This window comes from Littorina saxatilis, linkage group LG12, assembly GCF_037325665.1.
Source record: "Littorina saxatilis isolate snail1 linkage group LG12, US_GU_Lsax_2.0, whole genome shotgun sequence".
Taxonomy (NCBI): Eukaryota; Metazoa; Mollusca; class Gastropoda; order Littorinimorpha; family Littorinidae; genus Littorina; species Littorina saxatilis.
Window position 1 is genome coordinate 41,456,998 of NC_090256.1, and position 19,563 is coordinate 41,476,560.

At 40.5% G+C, this 19,563-nt stretch overlaps 1 protein-coding gene across 1 annotated transcript; it reads left to right on the forward strand.

Annotated features, from left to right (window-relative positions):
- The first annotated feature begins 82 nt into the window (after positions 1–82).
- Positions 83–18,833, forward strand: LOC138981967 (probable hydrolase PNKD). The gene is made up of 10 exons (XM_070355153.1): positions 83–238; positions 3,841–3,965; positions 4,285–4,397; positions 7,371–7,429; positions 9,021–9,113; positions 11,101–11,264; positions 11,863–11,949; positions 12,970–13,037; positions 13,738–13,785; positions 14,952–18,833. The coding sequence occupies exons 1-10, from the start codon at positions 204–206 to the stop codon at positions 15,132–15,134; spliced, it is 975 nt and encodes a 324-aa protein (XP_070211254.1). The 5' UTR covers positions 83–203; the 3' UTR covers positions 15,135–18,833.
- The last annotated feature ends 730 nt before the right edge of the window (positions 18,834–19,563 follow it).

Sequence of the window (19,563 nt, forward strand, 5' to 3'; positions counted from 1 at the left end):
TGATCATTGGACCACGGATTCTTTTCAGTGACCGAAGTCAGTGACTAAGACAAGGGAAGTTACTCACTGATTGCTTCTTACAGAGTAGGCGTTCTTGATTGTTTACTTCCGGTGTGAGTGGAGCAGAAGAAATTTTCTTTTGCACAGTCAATATCCAACCTTGCTGACAACAAGTTTTCGTTTAGGGCGTGTCGACGACGACGATGGCCAAAGCTGGAGGATGTATGTTTCGCATTGGGTAGGTGTTTCAATTATTTCCTGTTGAAGGACTTTATGGCCACAGTGCGCACTTGTTTTCGAGCAATTTTACCGAAGTTACCCGCATCAGCAGCACGTACAACACAAATGTCACAAAGATCGGTACAGTGACTGAGTGAGCTGCTTTCGATTTTCCCGATCTTTTGGCAGTACATGCCCTGAAGTAACTGACATCATCAGGTAAAAGTTGACGGTAATCTTGAACTTTAGCGTGTTAAATTCATAGCTCAGAATTCAGAGGCATTTAAGTCTCCAAATTTGTAGAACCTGCACTTGTAATCATAACAAGTAATTTTAGATCCCTTTGAAGTTACGGAATGAACTCAGATGAACTGTACGAATGCATTTTGTTTACATGGCTCAAAGAAGGAATTATCTGTATGATCGGACAAGGGAGACAACTCTTTTGTGTAAATAATGTCCCATGGTTGACAACGTACGCCATTTTCGGTGCATTTTCGTCGATTGAACAACCAAATTAAGTAATTATGCTTAAGTTTGAAGCTCAATCCGTCAATTTCACGACAAATATTCTTTGGCTTGCTTACATGGACTTGTATCAAAAGAAAGTAAAGAATGTCACTGGATTCTGAGCTATGAATTTAACACGCTAAAGTTCAAGATTACCTCTGACGGAATATTTCGATCATGTTCAAAAATATTCTAAATAACCCTGTGTGTGTGACTGTGTGTGTGAGTGTTATTGTTGCCAGCCTAAGAAGACAATAGGTCATTTGGACCTCCCTAAAAAAAATCCAATCGGTCCCAATGTCCTGGCTTTAAAAAAACAATAGGTCCAAATTGTACCGCCATACCTTTGATACATGCAATGCAAAATAACTTACAGTCCGGAGTTAAATCTATCTTTTTACGCAAAAATGACAATAAAGCCATTGAACAATGATAACACTTTAACTTTATTATCTGATTCTCACAGAAATTTAGTGTATGGCGCTCATTTGCTGATTTTTGGCAGTACACATTAAATGTAATATAAACTTAAACTTTAAGTACAAAAAACTTAATGAGGCCAAAAAAAAAATAGGTGTGGTTACGGTAACATAGCCAAAAGAAATAGGGTAGGAAGGTAGGCAATCACTTTTTTTTTAAAAACTTTTTTTTCTAATGTGTATAAATTAAACCTACTTGACAGGGAAATAAGTGTGCGACTCGGGCGCTTTCGCTTTCATTGCGTTTTCTGCACTCGTTTTCTTGGTTTTTGTTGTTGTTGACAAATGTAATAAAAAGTTATAGGGTCGGCCCCTAAAAATAGGGTAGGTCGGGTTACCGTAACCACAGCTATTTTTTTTTAGGCCTAATATGAAGTTAACATTGCTAGACTTACAACATTATTTCAAATGTAAGTAACTTTCCGCTGTTTGCGCTGTTTTCGGTAAATAGGTACACCATCTGGAACGAGTATTTCCGTAAACGCAGCCTCGATCGAGTGTCAATGACGACAAACACGGACTCGGCACCGAGTGCATTTTCACTCGTAGCGAACATGAGCATTTCGATCGGGGTTTGTTTTCCGACTTTGCAACTCCCATTCCATTCATTGCAGACCTTGTCCGCCTTGTACGAATATATATGTATCGGTCAGTTGACCAACAAAACGTAAAAACTATCGGTCCATCGACCGGACAAGGCTAAGTCCAATGCGTCAAATCAGAAAGGAATGCGTCAGAGAATGAAGACTGAGGCCTGGCAACAACACTGGTGTGTAGTTTCTTGCATCAAAAGGTACTATATCTCTGATTCTGCATGGTATGCAGCACGGCTGATTTTAATGGAACCACCATGTTTTATTATTATAATGATAGTATTGAAGGCAATGTACCAAGAAATAATGTACTACAGCCCTGAAAGTCCAACAAATAATGTACTCGCCTTTGGCTAGTGATTCTGAAAATGTACTAGCCAGAGAGAAAACTTTACTAGCCAAACAAACAATTTGTTTCAGCAACTTTATTTGCATTTGGCAAGTAGATGATTTTTCTACTCGCCAGTTACATATGTTTGTACTCGCATAACAAGTAAAATACTGGCCACTTTCAGGCCTGTACTAATTCTTTGACACAAGGGCAATTCAGAATACAGTACATAATATCTATGTTAAAATTTCAGGTCAGTACCCAGTCATTTATGCGTTCTATAAATTAAAAAAATTAAAAAGGTATGTCTTTGAGCAATTTCTCATTGACAACTCAGTCATTGAAACAGATGTTATGATCCTGTCAATGATAATTGTAATTCAATCAAGTTGGCGTTTTAATGAAACAGATCCTGTGATTGGTCAGAATGCCCCAACTCATTAAAAATTACCGGTCATTAATTGTCGATAACCACTCGCTAAAAATGCCATTAACCACCTGCTGGCGAGGCGCATTGATACAACCTCAACTAGTCTCGGTTAGCTTTGAGGGTCATTTTACAAGTAGGAAATAAATACCGAGACCATAAGGTATGCGAAGTGATGACGTCGAATACGTGACGTAAGTTGATGCATGAATTTTTCCGGACTACGTCAGTCAATTCCAAAGATCGCTTTTGTGATGAAAAGAATTTGTTTTAGAGTTTGCTGTCCAGAAACCCGTCAAAAAAGAAGGGAAAATGTATGTGAAAGAAAACAAAACAGGAGGAGAGTGATAATTAGATAGGAATACAGAGACATATGTCTTGGGACTTGACCCTTGCAGGTAGGTGGACTGAGAGTAGTGTGTGAACAGAACAGAACCGATTCTGTCTGTTTATCATCGCATAAAAGCAGGAAAGAGATCGTCGTCAGATTGAATTACAATAACATTAACATGCTTCCATTTGAAATTTCTCGGTCTTCATCGTGGATTGACGCCCTCCCAAAGTCTAATTGAAGCCCGACGGAGCGATCCACGATGACGACCTCGAAGTTTCAAATGGAAGCATGTTAATGTGTAATTCTGTTTGTGTTTTTGGCTCACGTAAGTGTAGCCTATGCGATGATAAACTTTGTCTGTCTGTGCGTGCGTGCGTGCGTGCGTGCGTGCGTGCGTGTGTGTGTGATAGAAACTTTAACATTTCCGAGTCTATGGATAAAGCTCGCATAAGAAGATTACGTCTCGGTCAAAAGTGTTTGACGTGTGTGATAGAAACTATTTAAAGACGTCACATTATGACGTAAGAGGGTTAGACGTCACGCAAAGGAATTACTGAAAGTCTCGGTCATTCTTATTGTGAGCGGGCCGAGACTAGTTGGCAGATCCAGGGTCTCGCTTTCTTGCACAGTTTCACCTGTGTGTGTGTGTGTATGTGTGACGGAGTGATTGAATTTGTGTTACTGTTTGTCGATTTCTTACGTGAGCCTTGAAGGCTTCGCCTCTTGTTGCTGTTGTTTTTTTAGCAGTTCATGTAGGTACATGCAAAACAAATGTGTATGTTTATGTTCCAGGTACTTGACAAATGTGTATACATGTTTATGTTCCAGTTACTTGACAAATGTGTATGTTTATGTTCCAGTTACATGTATGTTTATGTTCCAGTTACTTGACAAATGTGTATGTTTATGTTCCAGTTACTTGACAAATGTGTATGTTTATGTTCCAGGTACTTCTTCTACACAAGGACAAGAGTTGGCTATTACTACCATCAGCGTGATATCGCCAAAGCCAAAGAGAAATTGAAGGATTGTGGAGGACATCACTCAAATTTGACACCATTTGACTATGGGGGTAATCATGATATGATAACAATAACATTTTTTTTCAAGATATTTTAATTTGTTTCTGTCAGTGCTGTTTTTCATTTTTTTCTTTGTTTTTAGCTTTCATTGTGTACAATTTTTAGAGAAAAATTATTCAAATACATTGAACTCAAGTGTTAAAATGTTGATAGGTAATCTTCCTGAAGTTTGCCATGCACAGTGAAGAAATGATTGAAGCATTTGGTAATTTTAGTATTCCATAGTTATATTACAACTGTGTAAAAAGAGAGATAAAATGTAAACAACAACAAAACCACTTCCATGACAGTAATTTCTTTTATTTTCAGACCTTCAGATTGTACCCATACCTATGCTGTTAGACAACTATGCCTACCTGGTCACAGATCGGCGCACCAACACTTCTGTGGTCATTGATCCAGGTCATGCAGAACCAGTTCAGGTATACTTAAATAAACTGCTTTCTTTGATATTTGTGTTTGTTGTATACCGTATTTGACGGACTGCAAGCCGCGACTTTTAAAAAAAAAAAATCGCATTGCGGCTTATAAAAAGATGCGGCTAAAACGTTACCTAAATTTGAACAGGGTTCGTACAGGTCATGGAAAACCTGGAAAGTCATGGAATTTGATTTTTAATTTTCCAGGCCTGGAAAGTCCTGGAATTTCAAGTCATGGAAAGTCATGGAATTTAACCAAAAATAAGAAAGAAAAAAAAATTAACCTTTAGCACGCCAGCGGCGATTTTTGTTGCCCAGTCATTCCCCGATTTGCATCGCCAGCACAAGGCTTGTTCGTATGACCAACTTCTCGTTCGTATTTGCATACGAGAATAACGGTATTTTTAACGGCACTTGAGCCAAAGCAAGGCTCACTTCCTTCTGTTATCTCCTCGTGTCGTCTGCGCTGCATTTGAGTCGGTTTCATCGAAGTTTTCTGCTTTTGTTTTTGCATCGATAAAGTACTTTAGCGCTTCGACAAGCAAGATGGAGGATGATGAGTTTGAAACTTTCTTTCGAGTTGTTTCTTGACAACAAAAAGTATGCAGAATTGGAACGAATTACCGAGGAAGATCTTCGCAATGAACTGTGTATCGCGGTGAAAAAAATGACAGTTCGTCAAGTCACAGTGACGGTTACGAAACGGAATTTACGAAAGTGCAGATGGATACAAACAGTGGCTGGTCCAGTTTAGTGAAATGACAGGACCAGCAAACATTACCGATAATCTGACTGCGTAGCAAATGCTTGACTTGCTTGTCGAAGAGACACTGCGTAGAAACTGACTCAAATTCAGTGCAAAGCAAGCCAGTGTCAAAACTGGCAGTGACAAGACGTAAAACGTTTGCGTGTTCGGAAATGGCGACCTGTGGATCTAGTCATGGAAAATGTTATTGAGGCTCATGGAAAGTCATGGAAAAGTCATGGAATTTTGTTTCTAAAAACCAGTGGGGACCCTGCTTGAATAGCATTCACTTAATGGAAGTCGCCGCGGATTTTCATTTCGCTCGATTAGCGATTACCGGTACTTTATTAGCTCTCTACTCAAGACTCGGCGCTTTTCTCTTTCTTTCGCGAATCTTCGTTTGTCAACAAGTTGTCGTGACAAGATAGCGTACAGAGAAACACCGGATGTATCAGGATCTCGCGCGCACGCGCGCGATTTCGGTTTTTTGTGTCTTGCGATAGTTGGAAGAGCGAGAGCCGCCATGTTGTGTTTTCGTCTGCTCGAAATGTGCGCAAAAGTCGTAAATCATCCCAAAAAAGCTTATTCCGGGCGGGACTACATGTGTGTGTTGGTTACAAATTGTGTGTGTGATATTTTTCTTCAAACTTTTTCACTTTTCTTCTTTGTTTCACTTGTTTATTCTCGGAGCCGATTTCGCCAAATACCGTACTTTTGTTTGCCTGGTTGTTTTGATTGATTGACACGATCTGATTATATTTTTTTCGACGGCGGCTAATATAGTGACGCGGCCTATACGTGGCTGGTCCCAATGTTTTTGTTAAAAGTCGGGGGTGCGGCTTATAAAACGGTGCGTCTTGTAATCCGTCAAATACGGTAGTATCACTGGTAATGCCAAAGGCACATCTCTGCCGACAGCTTGCAGTGGGACCAGCCATTGGAAGGGAGGATAGCCTTATTTTATATACTCTCCTAAATTTTAGTATCACGCTTACACTAGTTACCGGATTTATGCTTCAGGGCGCAATGTTCCTCAGGGTTCTAAATGTTTTTGTCTTAAAAGAAAAAGGTAATGTGAAAGACAGAAGACCGGGGTAATTAAGTTGTAGCACTTTTTACTTTTAACAGTTCTCTTAAAGCTGAAGAGTACTGATAAAACTAATAAATTGGGTTTGGGAAAAAAATAGGGGGCATGACAAAGCTCCGATCTACCTGTGACTACAGTGGAACCCCCGCTTTAAGACCTTCACAAATCTAAGAAAATCAGGTCTTAAAAAAGAGGGAGTCTTAAAATAGGGGTAAATTTACAAAGGTTATAAACAAAAAGTTTGAAAAAACAGGGCCTTAACCATAAAAGGGAGGAAGTCTGAAATTGGTTTTTTTTTTAAAGGGGGTTCAACTGTACCGTAGATACTTTCCCGTGATGTACATGTGTCTGTGTCCTGACTGGTCTACCCAAGTCTCCCACTGCTTGCCATATTAAAAGCCTGAGTGGTTGTCACAATGATCAGTCTGACTGCAAACCTTCAACCTGTCACTTCTATAACGCACTGTATAGCGCGCTGAACATGGTGGCTCATGAACATCTCAGGCCTTCAAGACTTGGTAAGGACCGTTGGGAGACACACACACACATCAGGGGACAGTATCCTGGGTAGTCAAAATTGGATCAGAGCTGCATTGTGTGCCCTCATTCTTTCTAAAGCCAATGTTTTATTTGTACTCTTGAGCTTTAACTGTATGACAAGACTCTCCGCACATGTGTATGAAGAGAAATCTCTCCCATTTAAAATAGATCATGGTTCTTCACAATTCAAACGGGGGTGATTGTGACAGGGGAGGCTACCGCTCCTTTCACAGCAGATTCTGCACCCGAGTTGTTGGCCTTTAAGTCAACACCGGTGGATTGTAGAATTCTGTTTGTGATGGGGTCTGGTGGTTTCCGATTGTCTGTATGTTCATGGAAACCTTCGGGTTTGCATAACAGTTTTTATAGGGCTAAGAAATTAGCCCAAACATTTTCAATCCTGTTTGATTGCACTTCGCCTCCCGAGGTGATCGTACTGTTACAGCACTCGGTTACATCTGACAGCCAAAAGCTATTTAGGGACTGCAAGGACCAACTTACTCACTCAGCTTAATTACAGCTTTCTATTAATCTTTTTACCTGTAGTTCCTTGTATACGATAAAACTGTGTGTGTCTATGTGGGTATGTCTGTTTGTGTTCCAGGTTTATTTGAGCGGCAGGAACATAATGCCAGATGCAGTCCTGGTCACTCACAAACACTGGTAACGATTGGTTTTGCCGTTACATCTTTCTCATATTCTAATACTTTCTGTCCTATATTGAAAATATTTAAATGTGGGTCCCTGAACATCTGTTAGAGTCTGATGTAAATTCTTCAGTTTCTTGGAATGTTATCCCTATGGTTGTGAGGAAAATATGTCGAGGATGATGTAGAAAAGGGAGAGACTTAATTTTGTTTTGGAATGATGGCAGGGGAATGTTTTTGATTTCTTGAATATTATCTCAGTAGATGCAGCATACATGTCAACCCCTATCAATGTTTTCCTGTATCACATTACCAAAAAACTGTATCATCAGGCCAAAAAACTGTACATAGCGCGCGGCACCGCGGTATTACCGCGTAAGGCAGAATTTGAAAGTTGTGTTTATGGTAGTGAGGTGCATGGTATAAAGATCAATCAATTTCATCATAAAATGCCAATCAATACTGATTTCAGTGCTTCTGTTCTGATAATGAACTAAAATCAGTATTGATTTGAATTGTATGAAAAAGTGATGTGTATTGAATATGCTTTCTTATTATCATTTCATGATTTATCTATAAACTATAATGAACACAGGCAAAATCCATTCTTCACATTCCTGATTTTATGTCCAGTCCCGGATTTTCCCGAATAGTGCAAAAGTTTCCCGATTAAACATTTTTCGAGTATAGTTATATAATGACTGGAGTGTATTTTCAAGCGCCTGTACTCGGCGTAGTTTCACTTCTGAAATCTCGTTTAGCGCGAGGCTTCGTCACACAAACGCTGTGATCAAAATCGAAACTAAACGAGAATAGGCGAGATTTGTGGCTAGCGCATGCGCTTCAGTCGAATGTGGATGAGAAGCAGAAGAAGCAGCAGCAGACGACCACAAAATGAAGAAAACAACGGTCCAGCGCCCGAAAGTTCTTGTAAAATTTGAAAAGAGTTACAAACAAGAGTATGACTTCATCTCCGAATCGACAAGACGCGGCATACATTTCGCGTTTTGCACCAAGTGCCGCGAAGATATCAGCATCGGACATGGACTCGGAGGCCGGGGGGATATTGAAGCTCATTCAAGAACAGCAAAACATGAACGGAACTGTGATCGGAAACCGATCTCACGCTTTCGTCCAATCGGAATATTTCTCCCCCCTTTTTTTTTTACAAATGTCATTTTTGAAATTTCCCGTATCAATGAAGTTTTTCCGTATCAATCCCCGTGATACGCCGTATCACTCGAAAATCACGAAAAATCCGTATCCGATACGGGAAATCCGTATCAGTTGGCAACTCTGATGCAGAATTGGGTTGGGGTGAAAGACCTCAAAATGGCTATCTGTTTGATATATGTATCATTTGGTTGAATCTTGTTTGGTCAAGTGATCCAGCACTTAAACACTTGTATGGTGGAGCCATTACTAGTTTCTGTTTTATTATGATTGTTGGCCTACAGTGATCGCTGCCCACAATGTGTTTCGCCTATGTGTGTTTGGAAGGTCGTTTTTTTGGGGGGTTAATCGCTGTCGTATGTTTTTAAAAACTTCACACACACACAAAATTGTCTGGTGAAGCATGATGTGTGTTTATGTTGTCTGCTGTGCAGGGACCACAGCGGCGGCAACAAGGAGATGCGTCAGCACTATCCTAACATCAGAGTGTATGGCAGTGGCTCAGATCACGTTCATGATATAACACAGTAAGCCGTTTTTGACTCACATGCGAAGCAAAAGTGAGTCTATGTACTCACCCGAGTCGTCTGTCCGTCCGTCCCCCCCGTCCGTCCGGACATCCGTCCGGACGTCCGTCCGGAAAACTTTTAACGTTGGATATTTCTTGGACACTATTCAGTCTATCAGTACCAAATTTGGCAAGATGATGTATGATGACAAGGCCCCAAAAAACATACATAGCATCTTGACCTTGCTTCAAGGTCAAGGTCGCAGGGGCCATAAATGTTGTCTAAAAAACAGCTATTTTTCACATTTTTCACATTTTCTCTGAGGTTTTTGAGATTGAATACCTCACCTATATATGATATATAGGGCAAAGTAAGCCCCATCTTTTGATACCAGTTTGGTTTACCTTGCTTCAAGGTCAAGGTCACAGGAGCTCTTCAAAGTTGGATTGTATATATATTTTGAAGTGACCTTGACCCTGAACTATGGAAGATAACTGTTTCAAACTTAAAAAATTATGTGGGGCACATGTTATGCTTTCATCATGAGACACATTTGGTCACATATGATCAAGGTCAAGGTCACTTTGACCCTTATGAAATGTGACCAAAATAAGGTAGTGAACCACTAAAAGTGACCCTATCTCATGGTAGAAAGAGCCAATAAGCACCATTGTACTTCCTATGTCTTGAATTAACAGCTTTGTGTTGCATGACCTTGGATAACCTTGACCTTGGGTCAAGGTCACATGTATTTTGGTAGGAAAAATGTGTAAAGCAGTTCTTAGTGTATGTCATTGCTAGGTTTAGTTATTTGACCTTGACCCTGACGGTCAAGGTCATGCAAAGGTCAAGGTCAAGCATGTGAGTCGTATGGGCTTTGCCCTTCTTGTTTAGATAAGTATTTACAGTTGAGAAATTTAGCACAAGGTTTTTACCTGGACTCATTCGTAACATTTGGAGTCAGCTGATAGTAGTTTAATTGCAAACACAGTTTCCAATCTTCAACCTCTTGTATCTGTATGGTGAGGAGCGTACATACAGTATTATGGTTTTACTGAAACACTTTGAAATTACCTTTTCTATGTCTGTGACTCTCAGCCCACTGCAGGAAAGCCTAATGATCACACCTGTTCACACTTTGAAGTGACTTTTCTGTGTCTATGTTCAGCCCACTGCTGGCAGGTGAAACCCTAGAGTTTGGAGGCCTGAAGTTCCACACAACGATCACATCTGTTAAAACCTTAAAAGAACTTTTTTATGTCTATGTTCAGCCCACTGCAGGCAGGTGAAACCCTAGAGTTTGGAGGCCTGAAGTTCCACACAACGATCACATCTGTTAAAACCTTAAAAGAACTTTTTTATGTCTATGTTCAGCCCACTGCAGGCAGGTGAAACCCTAGAGTTTGGAGGCCAGGGCTGAGGTGAGCTGAGGGAACCAGCCGCTGGGTCTAATTGATTTCTTCTTCTTCTGCGTTTGTGGGCTGAAACTCCCACGTACACTTGTGTTTTTTGCACAAGTGGAATTTTACGTGTATGACTTTTTTTCCCCGCCATTTAGCCAGCCATACGCCGTTTTCGGAGGAAGCATGCTGGGTATTTTCTTGTTTCTATAACACACCGAACTCTGACATGGATTACAGGATCTTTTTCGTGCGCACTTGGTCTTGTGCTTGCGTGTACACACGGGGGTGTTCAGACACCGAGGAAAGTCTGCACACAAAGTTGACTCTGAGAAATAAATCTCTCGCCGAACGTGGGGACGAACTCACGCTGACAGCGGCCAACTGGATACAAATCCAGCGCGCTACCATCTGAGCTACATCCCCGCCCTGTCTAATTGATTGAAATCACAACAAATCTCAATTTCAACAAATCTGACCCCACGGCTGGCTCTCACCATGTTTGGTGCCACCCAGTTTTGCTTTGTGCACCTCAGCCCTGAAGTTCCGCACAATGATCACTCTTGGTCAAACATTGAAGTGATGTTTTCTATGTCTATTTTTAGCCCACTGCAGGCAGGTGAAACCCTGGAGTTTGGAGGCCTGAAGTTCAACACGATGATCACACCAGGTCACACCACGGGTCACATGGTCTACATCCTTGATGGGTCGCCGTATGGCGTCGGTGATTCCATCTTCTCCGGAGATCTCCTCTTCCTGGCTGGGTGTGGTAAGGATGCTTGTATTTGCCCTCCTTTCATTATGATACAGTGGGGAAAATGTACAATTTTCCACGTGACATCACAGGACAGTCACTAGCGAGGGGTTGTGTCTGAAACACGCGGACACCAGCACGTGTGGATTGTTTGTCTCTCAAAAGCAAGGGCATTCACTCTTTCACAACCCATACAAACCTGACAGATATTTCCGAACATCGTATATTGCCTCTTGGAAAATTGCCCTTCAGACAATATTGCCCTCAGACAATTTCCCTCTGACAACTGCTTCCTGGACATTTTCCCCTCAAAGGACAACTGCCTACCCCCATGGTAGGACAACTTCTCCCTGACAACTGACTCCTGGATAACCAAAACACAAGAACCATTTTTGGTGTGTGATGTCACTTCTTAAAACACAAAACCAACAAAAATATGTTTAACATGTTTTGTGTGTGTTTTATAACAGCTCAAGTACTAGATTATTTTTATCTGGCTGATGTGTAATTGTACAGAAAATAATTTAATTTGATTGAGTCTTATGCAGAGTGATACATGTACAAATAATGGTTTTCTCTGGTAGACTGATTCATGTTTTGTGTCATGTTGCAGGGCGCATGTTTGAAGGCACTGCTGAAACAATGCTGCATTCATTGGATCAGATCTATTCACTTCCAAACGACACACTTATATGGCCAGGTACACTTCCTTTCCTTCACTGGGAATTTAAATTTCAAACTAATTAAGGTTTTTCAAATGTTGGGTTTGTTGTTACTGAAGTTTCTTGATACAGGAATGGTATTTGTTTTAAACTTTGCACACATACGATGCATTTTTGACTCACATGCGAAGCAAAAGTGAGTCTATGTACTCACCCGAGTCGTCCGTCCGTCCGTCCGTCCGGACGTCCGTCCGGAAAACTTTAACGTTGGATATTTCTTGGACACTATTCAGTCTATCAGTACCAAATTTGGCAAGATGGTGTATGATGACAAGGCCCCAAAAAACATACATAGCATCTTGACCTTGTTTCAAGGTCAAGGTCGCAGGGGCCATAAATGTTGCCTAAAAAACAGCTATTTTTTACATTTTTCCCATTTTCTCTGAAGTTTTTGAGATTCAATACCTCACCTATATATGATATATAGGGCAAAGTAAGCCCCATCTTTTGATACCAGTTTGGTTTACCTTGCTTCAAGGTCAAGGTCACAGGAGCTCTTCAAAGTTGGATTGTATACATATTTTGAAGTGACCTTGACCCTGAACTATGGAAGATAACTGTTTCAAACTTAAAAATTATGTGGGGCACATGTTATGCTTTCATCATGAGACACATTTGGTCACATATGATCAAGGTCACTTTGACCCTTATGAAATGTGACCAAAATAAGGTAGTGAACCACTAAAAGTGACCATATCTCATGGTAGAAAGAGCCAATAAGCACCATTGTACTTCCTATGTCTTGAATTAACAGCTTTGTGTTGCATGACCTTGGATGACCTTGACCTTGGGTCAAGGTCACATGTATTTTGGTAGGAAAAATGTGTAAAGCAGTTCTTAGTGTATGATGTCATTGCTAGGTTTAGTTATTTGACCATGTCAAGGTCAAGCATGTGAGTCGTATGGGCTTTGCCCTTCTTGTTGTTAGTTTATTCTTGCATCACTGACATCATAATTGGGTGTTATTATGTAATCCTACACACATGGTTTGTGTGCAGGACATGAATATGCCAGGGAAAATCTGGAATTTTCATGTCATTTGGAACCAGAGAACCAGACTGCAAAGGTATATTGTGCTTTTTGACTCACCTGAGTAATCAATAAGTCATAGTATTCAGCAGCTGCACCGGCACGGTTGGCCTAGTGGTAAGGCGTCCGCCCCGTGATCGGGAGGTCGTGGGTTCGAACCCCGGCCGGGTCATACCTAAGACTTTAAAATTGCAATCTAGTGGCTGCTCCGCCTGGCGTCTGGCATTATGGGGTTAGTGCTAGGACTGGTTGGTCCGGTGTCAGAATAATGTGACTAGGTGAGACATGAAGCCTGTGCTGCGACTTCTGTCTTGTGTGTGGCGCACGTTATATGTCAAAGCAGCACCGCCCTGATATGGCTCTTCGTGGTCGGCTGGGCGTTAAGCAAACAAACAAATAGTATTCAGCAGTATTGGGCAGGTAGATGTTTTAAGTTTTCTAAATTTCAATAAACACATTTTGGAGATAAAAAATGATGTTGATACATATGTACATGTATGTGTTCTTTTTTTTTCTCATTCGCTACCGGCTATAGACATATATTATGTATGTGTTTATTATCAAATATTTCTTGCTATTTTAGATTTAATCAACATTTTTACATTGTTATTTTGCATTGTCTGTGTAATGGTTTAACGTTAAAACATGATGCATGTGTGACAATACGTTTACAGTATTGTTCTTCCTTAGCATGGTTGCATATCCTTTATGTAACGTTATCCATAATTCTGTTTCAGGAAAAACTAAAATGGGTGAAATCTCAAAGAGAGAAAAGGTTTTGCACAGTAAGTCTCTCTTTCTGTGTGTGTGTGTGTGTGTGTGTGTGTGTGTGTGTGTGTGTGTGTGTGTGTGTGTGTGTGTGTGTGTGTGTGTGTGTGTGTGTGTGTGTGTGTGTTCTTGCATGTGTGTGTTTGTGCGTGTGTTTTGTATGCGTGTCGGTGGGTGGTGGTGTGTATGAGTGCATGCACATATGCATCCTCTGTCTTTTGTATTCCTTCCTCTCTGTCCCTGTTCACAGAAAGTCTCTCTTTCTGTGTGTGTGTGTGTTCTCTCTTTCTGTGTGTGTGTGTGTGTGTGTGTGTTCTCTCTTTCTGTGTGTGTCGGTGGGTGGTTGTGCGAATGTGTGTATGAGTGCATGCACGTGCAACCTCTGTCTTTTGTATTCCTTCCGCTCTGTCCCTCTTTCTCCTTTTCTCTGTGTGAAAATGCTGGGTGTGTACATAGCAACTAATGCTGTCAGTCAATGTATCTGCATGAAGGTGACGCTGGGAAATAAATATTCTGCGGAATGTTGGGGTTGAACCCGCACCGATAGCGTAAAACTGGTTTCAGGTCCACACCACTACCGAGAAACCCCCAATTTAAGACCACCTACCTTTTAAGACGCTGTTATCACAGATTTTCTGTAAATAACCTCTGTTAATTTACCGCCATTTTAGGACTCCCTCCTTTTAAAGACCTGATTTTTTTTAGATTAGTGGAGGTCTTACAACCCCCTGAGGGTTAGGGGGAAGAATTTACCCGATGCTCCCCAGCATGTCGTAAGAGGCGACTAACGGATTCTGTTTCTCCTTTTACCCTTGTTAAATGTTTCTTGTATAGAATATAGTCAATGTTTGTAAAGATTTTAGTCAAGCAGTATGTAAGAAATGTTAAGTCCTTTGTACTGGAAACTTGCATTCTCCCAGTAAGGTAATATATTGTACTACATTGCAAGCCCCTGGAGCAATTTTTTGATTAGTGCTTTTGTGAACAAGAAACAATTAACAAGTGGCTCTATCCCATCTCCCCCCTTTCCTCGTCGCGATATAACCTTCGTGGTTGAAAACGACGTTAAACACCAAATAAATAAATAAAGAAAGAAAGGAGGTCTTAAAAGGGGGGTTTCACTGTGTACTGACAGAGCTATCTCCCCTGGAGTTTTTTATTGTGATTGTTTCCCCCTTTCCAGTGTCCCTCTATTGTTCAAGAGGAGAAGCAGTACAACCCATTTCTGCGAACACGAGAAGAGTCCATGCCGCGCGTTCTGGGCATCGTCAAAGACGGCATCTTTGCCACGGCGGATGATGCAACACGCGCCAGAATGTTGTGTGAAATTCGAGAGCGCAAAGACCAACTAAATTACAAACTATGATCTGCTGATTTGTGGATGGTTCCACTTTCTTCTGTACAGTGGAACGTGTCATGTGAGAAGAGATCTTCCATGAAATGACGGTTTCCGTTTGTTCCTTGCCTGTGTGTGCGTGTGCGTGCATGTGTGTACGTGCGTGCATGTGTGCGTGCGTGTGTGTGTGAGTGTCAGTATCTGTGTGTCTGTCTGTGTTTGTGCGTGCATGCTTGTTTGTGTAGCTCTTCAGTGAACAAACGTTTTGCGCTTGTGGAATAATATTTATTGCTGAGCATTGATACTCTGGTAAATATTGAAGGTGATATTACAAGGCTTTTTTTCTTATTACCCGTTTTTCTATTAATGTGGTTGTGCAAGGATAGTTAGTTTGTCTCAGTGAGAGAAAAAAAGAGAGTGTGTGTGCATGATTGCGTGCATGTATGCATGCGTGTGTGTTTGTGTGTGTGTGTGTGTGTGTGTGTGAGTGCATGTGTGTGTGTGTGGTGTGCATTTGTGGTTGTGAAGTGAACAAGCTTTTTGCACCTGTGAAATAATGTCAATTTCTGAGAATTGACACTCTGGTAAATATTTTTCTAATGAATAAGTGTTGCTTCCATATGTGCACATAAAGTTTTGACCCCTGAAGATCTGTGCATAGAAACTGTTGTAAATATTTGTCTAATGAGTAAATAGTCTTGCTGTTTTATGTATATTAATGATGATATGAATGGGATGATTTGATGCCTGTAAACTAATTTGCCTGTGCATTCATATTGTGGTAAATAATTTTACCAGGAGTAAGTGTGCATGAATACATGTACAAAAGATGGTACATGTATGTGATGATGTCAACACTTGGTAAAATATGTAACCCTATGGGCATTGAAACTGTACTTCTTTTTGTAATGGTTTAAACAATGTTTTATTAAATCAAACATGGCACAACAATACAACGATAAACAATAGGGACATGAACTCAAGCGAACGCTTATATTACGCGCCCTACGTAGTTACAAATTAACAAAAATATGATGTCGGACAAACATTACTTATAAACTATGGAACTATCTAGGTCAACAGCATAGTTGAAGCAAACCAAAAAGAACAGGAAAAAGCTAGCAGGAGGAAGAGGGGGAGGGTGGAGGTGGGACGAAAGAATGGTAGGTACATATGAAAGATGAAGGTGGTTAGCGCATACAAAAAGAATATACATACATGTAGTACATTGTAAACTGTAATCCAGTGCAAATAAGCAGTAGTTCGCTGAATATATAATTGAAAAATGTATATAAAATAAGGGTTGTTGGCATGGATATGCGTACCGAGTCAAATTAACAAAAACAACCAGATTTACAGATAAACGATTGGACACTTTCAAAAATAAGCTTGTTGGTGCGAAGAGAAAGGTTTTCGCTACCATTTAACAATATTTCAACATGTCTGTAATGTACAGGTAGTGCATTTATTGTAGATAGGCGAGCGTCTAGGTACAGAGCTAGGGCAATGTGTCAAGTAATGGTCAGCTGTTTCATGCAGGTAGCCGTGGAAGAACGAAGGATTTGTACATAGTTTCCAGACTTTTACGATTTAATCTGTATTTATAATATCTTAAACATTTAATTAAGAGGGTGACCTTTTTTATGATGCTTCTCACTTGGATGTCCCATTTACAATTATTCTGCAAAATTACGCCAAGATGTTTATGTTGGTTCACGTTTTCCAAAACAATATTATTAACAAGTCGCGTAAGGCGAAATTACTACATTTAGTCAAGCTGTGGAACTCACAGAATGAAACTGAACGTAGTCCGCCGCAAGTGCAAAAGGCAGTGAAAGTTACGAGCCTGTTTGGCGCGGTAGCGATTGCGCTGTGCTTCATAGCACGCTTTACTGTACCTCTCTTCGTTTTAACTTTCTGAGCGTGTTTTTAATCCAAACATATCATATCTATATGTTTTTGGAATCAGGAACCGACAAGGAATAAGATGAAGTTTTTAAAACGATTTCGGAAATTTTATTTTGATCATAATTTTTATATTTTTAATTTTCAGAGCTTGTTTTTAATTCAAATATAACATATGTATATGTTTTTGGAATCAGAAAATGACGAAGAATAAGATGAAATTGTTTTTGGATCGTTTAATAAAAAAATAATTTTAATTACAAGTTTCCGATTTTTAATGACCAAACTCACTCATTAGTTTTTAAGCCACCAAGCTGAAATGCAATACCAAACCCCGGCCTTCGTCGAAGATTGCTTTGCCAAAATTTCAATCAATTTAATTGAAAAATGAGGGTGTGACAGTACCGCCTCAACTTTTACAAAAAGCCGGATATGACGTCATCAAAGGTATTTATCGAAAAAAAGAAAAAAAACGTCCGGGGATATCATACCCAGGAACTCTCATGTCAAATTTCATAAAGATCGGCCCAGTAGTTTAGTCTGAATCGCTCTACACACACAGACACACACACACACACACACACACACACACACACACACACACACCACGACCCTCGTCTCGATTCCCACCTCTATGTTAAAACATTTAGTCAAAACTTGACTAAATGTAAAAATGATTGGTTCGGTTGGTAGATTATCACGTTTTATGTCTAACAATTCCGTTTTTGCTTCGTTAAATTTAACTTTCCACTGTTTTGCCCTGGTACTAATTTTATTTTTTAATGAGTGTTGATATCATATATGCATATTAATGCTAAAATGTTTTATTTTTTAATCATGCAACTTATGTGTAAAATTCTCACAATCTATTATTCTCCTGTGTGATAAATTGTTTCATGGACTTACATGCATGTTACAGTAGGACTGTGTTCCATGGGTCGCATATTGAATTACAGGAATGACATTTTCGTATAAATGCATTGCTTACCGTACTTTCCGGGTCATAAGGCGCGACTTTTTTCCTCGAGTTCGACCCCTGCGTCTTGTATAACGAAGCGCCTAATCCGTGTATGAAATACGAAAAAAATCAAAGAGACCGCTTGAGTACCAGTCAAACAACTTGTGATAATGCATGTTTCAGCTACTAGGTACTGCCCTGCCTTTGATCTGGCCGCACACACAGATTTCCACTCTGTTAAACTCGGTCACTGACCCCGGTGCAGGAAGTGTTTCCTCTCTCAGATATGACAGGGGAACCACCTCTCATGGCAAAAACTGGGTCATTGACCCCTGGGAAGAAGGTCGTGTCTATAAACAAGGCCACCCAGCTATCACAATGCCTTTGATCTGGCCGCACACACAGAGCACACATATTTTCACTCAGTTAAAGTCGGTCACTGACCCCGGTGCAGGAAGTGTTTCCTCTCTCAGATATGACAGGGGAACCACCTCTCATGGCAAAAACTGGATCATTTTGGTGCGCCCTATGGGCCCCCTGCGTCCAATGGGTGACTGGATTACAATTTTTTTTAAAAAGAAGGGGGTGCGTCTTGTATAACGAAGCTCCTTGTCACCCGGAAAGTACGGTACTTACTTTTACATAGGCCCATTGCCCCCAGCGGAGCATAGGTCATTGAGCATGTTTCCCTATCACAGTCTCGTCTCTGCTGTTTTTTCTCACATAAATGGTCGATTTTCTGTGAATTTCAAAGCCCCAGGTGAGGGGTTTTGTGAGACAAAATCAGCGGTAACAGAATGTATAAACCACAGCTTTGCTCTAGATAGATCGATGGTCTCAATATTGTCAATTAAATTTTCGATGAATTTACATCATGTTGGTTTTTAAGTGGTTTTTTGTTCGTGTGTGTGTGTGTGTGTGTGTGTGTGTGTGTGTGTGTGTGTGTGTGTGTGTGTGAGGTGTGTGTGACTGAGTAATTTCAGTAAAAAATGAGCTTTCAGAGTCCCATGTGGGACCTCTGTAATCTTGTATATATACAGCCATTATTACAGTGACAATACCGAGCTGTATGAGGGTTTTTTGTGCACGAAAGCACTTGTGTGATCTTGCGCAGTGCTTCAGATGTCAAAGCAGTTGTGTCAAAGAACTGTCAAGGAAGCTTTCAGCAGGCAACAGTGGTAAAACGGCATTCTGCAAGTGATTTGAATTGACTAAATAACAATGAGAAATAATGTACTCGCCAGAAAACAGAGAAACAAATTCAATAACACAGACCATACAGAAACAAATTCAATAACACAGACAATAGGCAAACAAATACAATAACACAGACCATAGACAAACAAATACAATAACAGTCCATACATAGACTCATCTTGAACCTGCCATGGATAACCGCCACGCTTCATTTACTCCCCCCATTACTTTGCGGTTTAGGACATCTGTTGTATCACAATATTTGTCAGAATGCTGCAGATATTGAGTGTTATTGAGTCACTTGAGAAAAAGTGACTCTATGTAATCGGTCAGTGTTAGTCTGTCCGGCCGGCCGTCCGGCCGGCCGTCCGTAGACACCACCTTAACGTTGGACTTTTC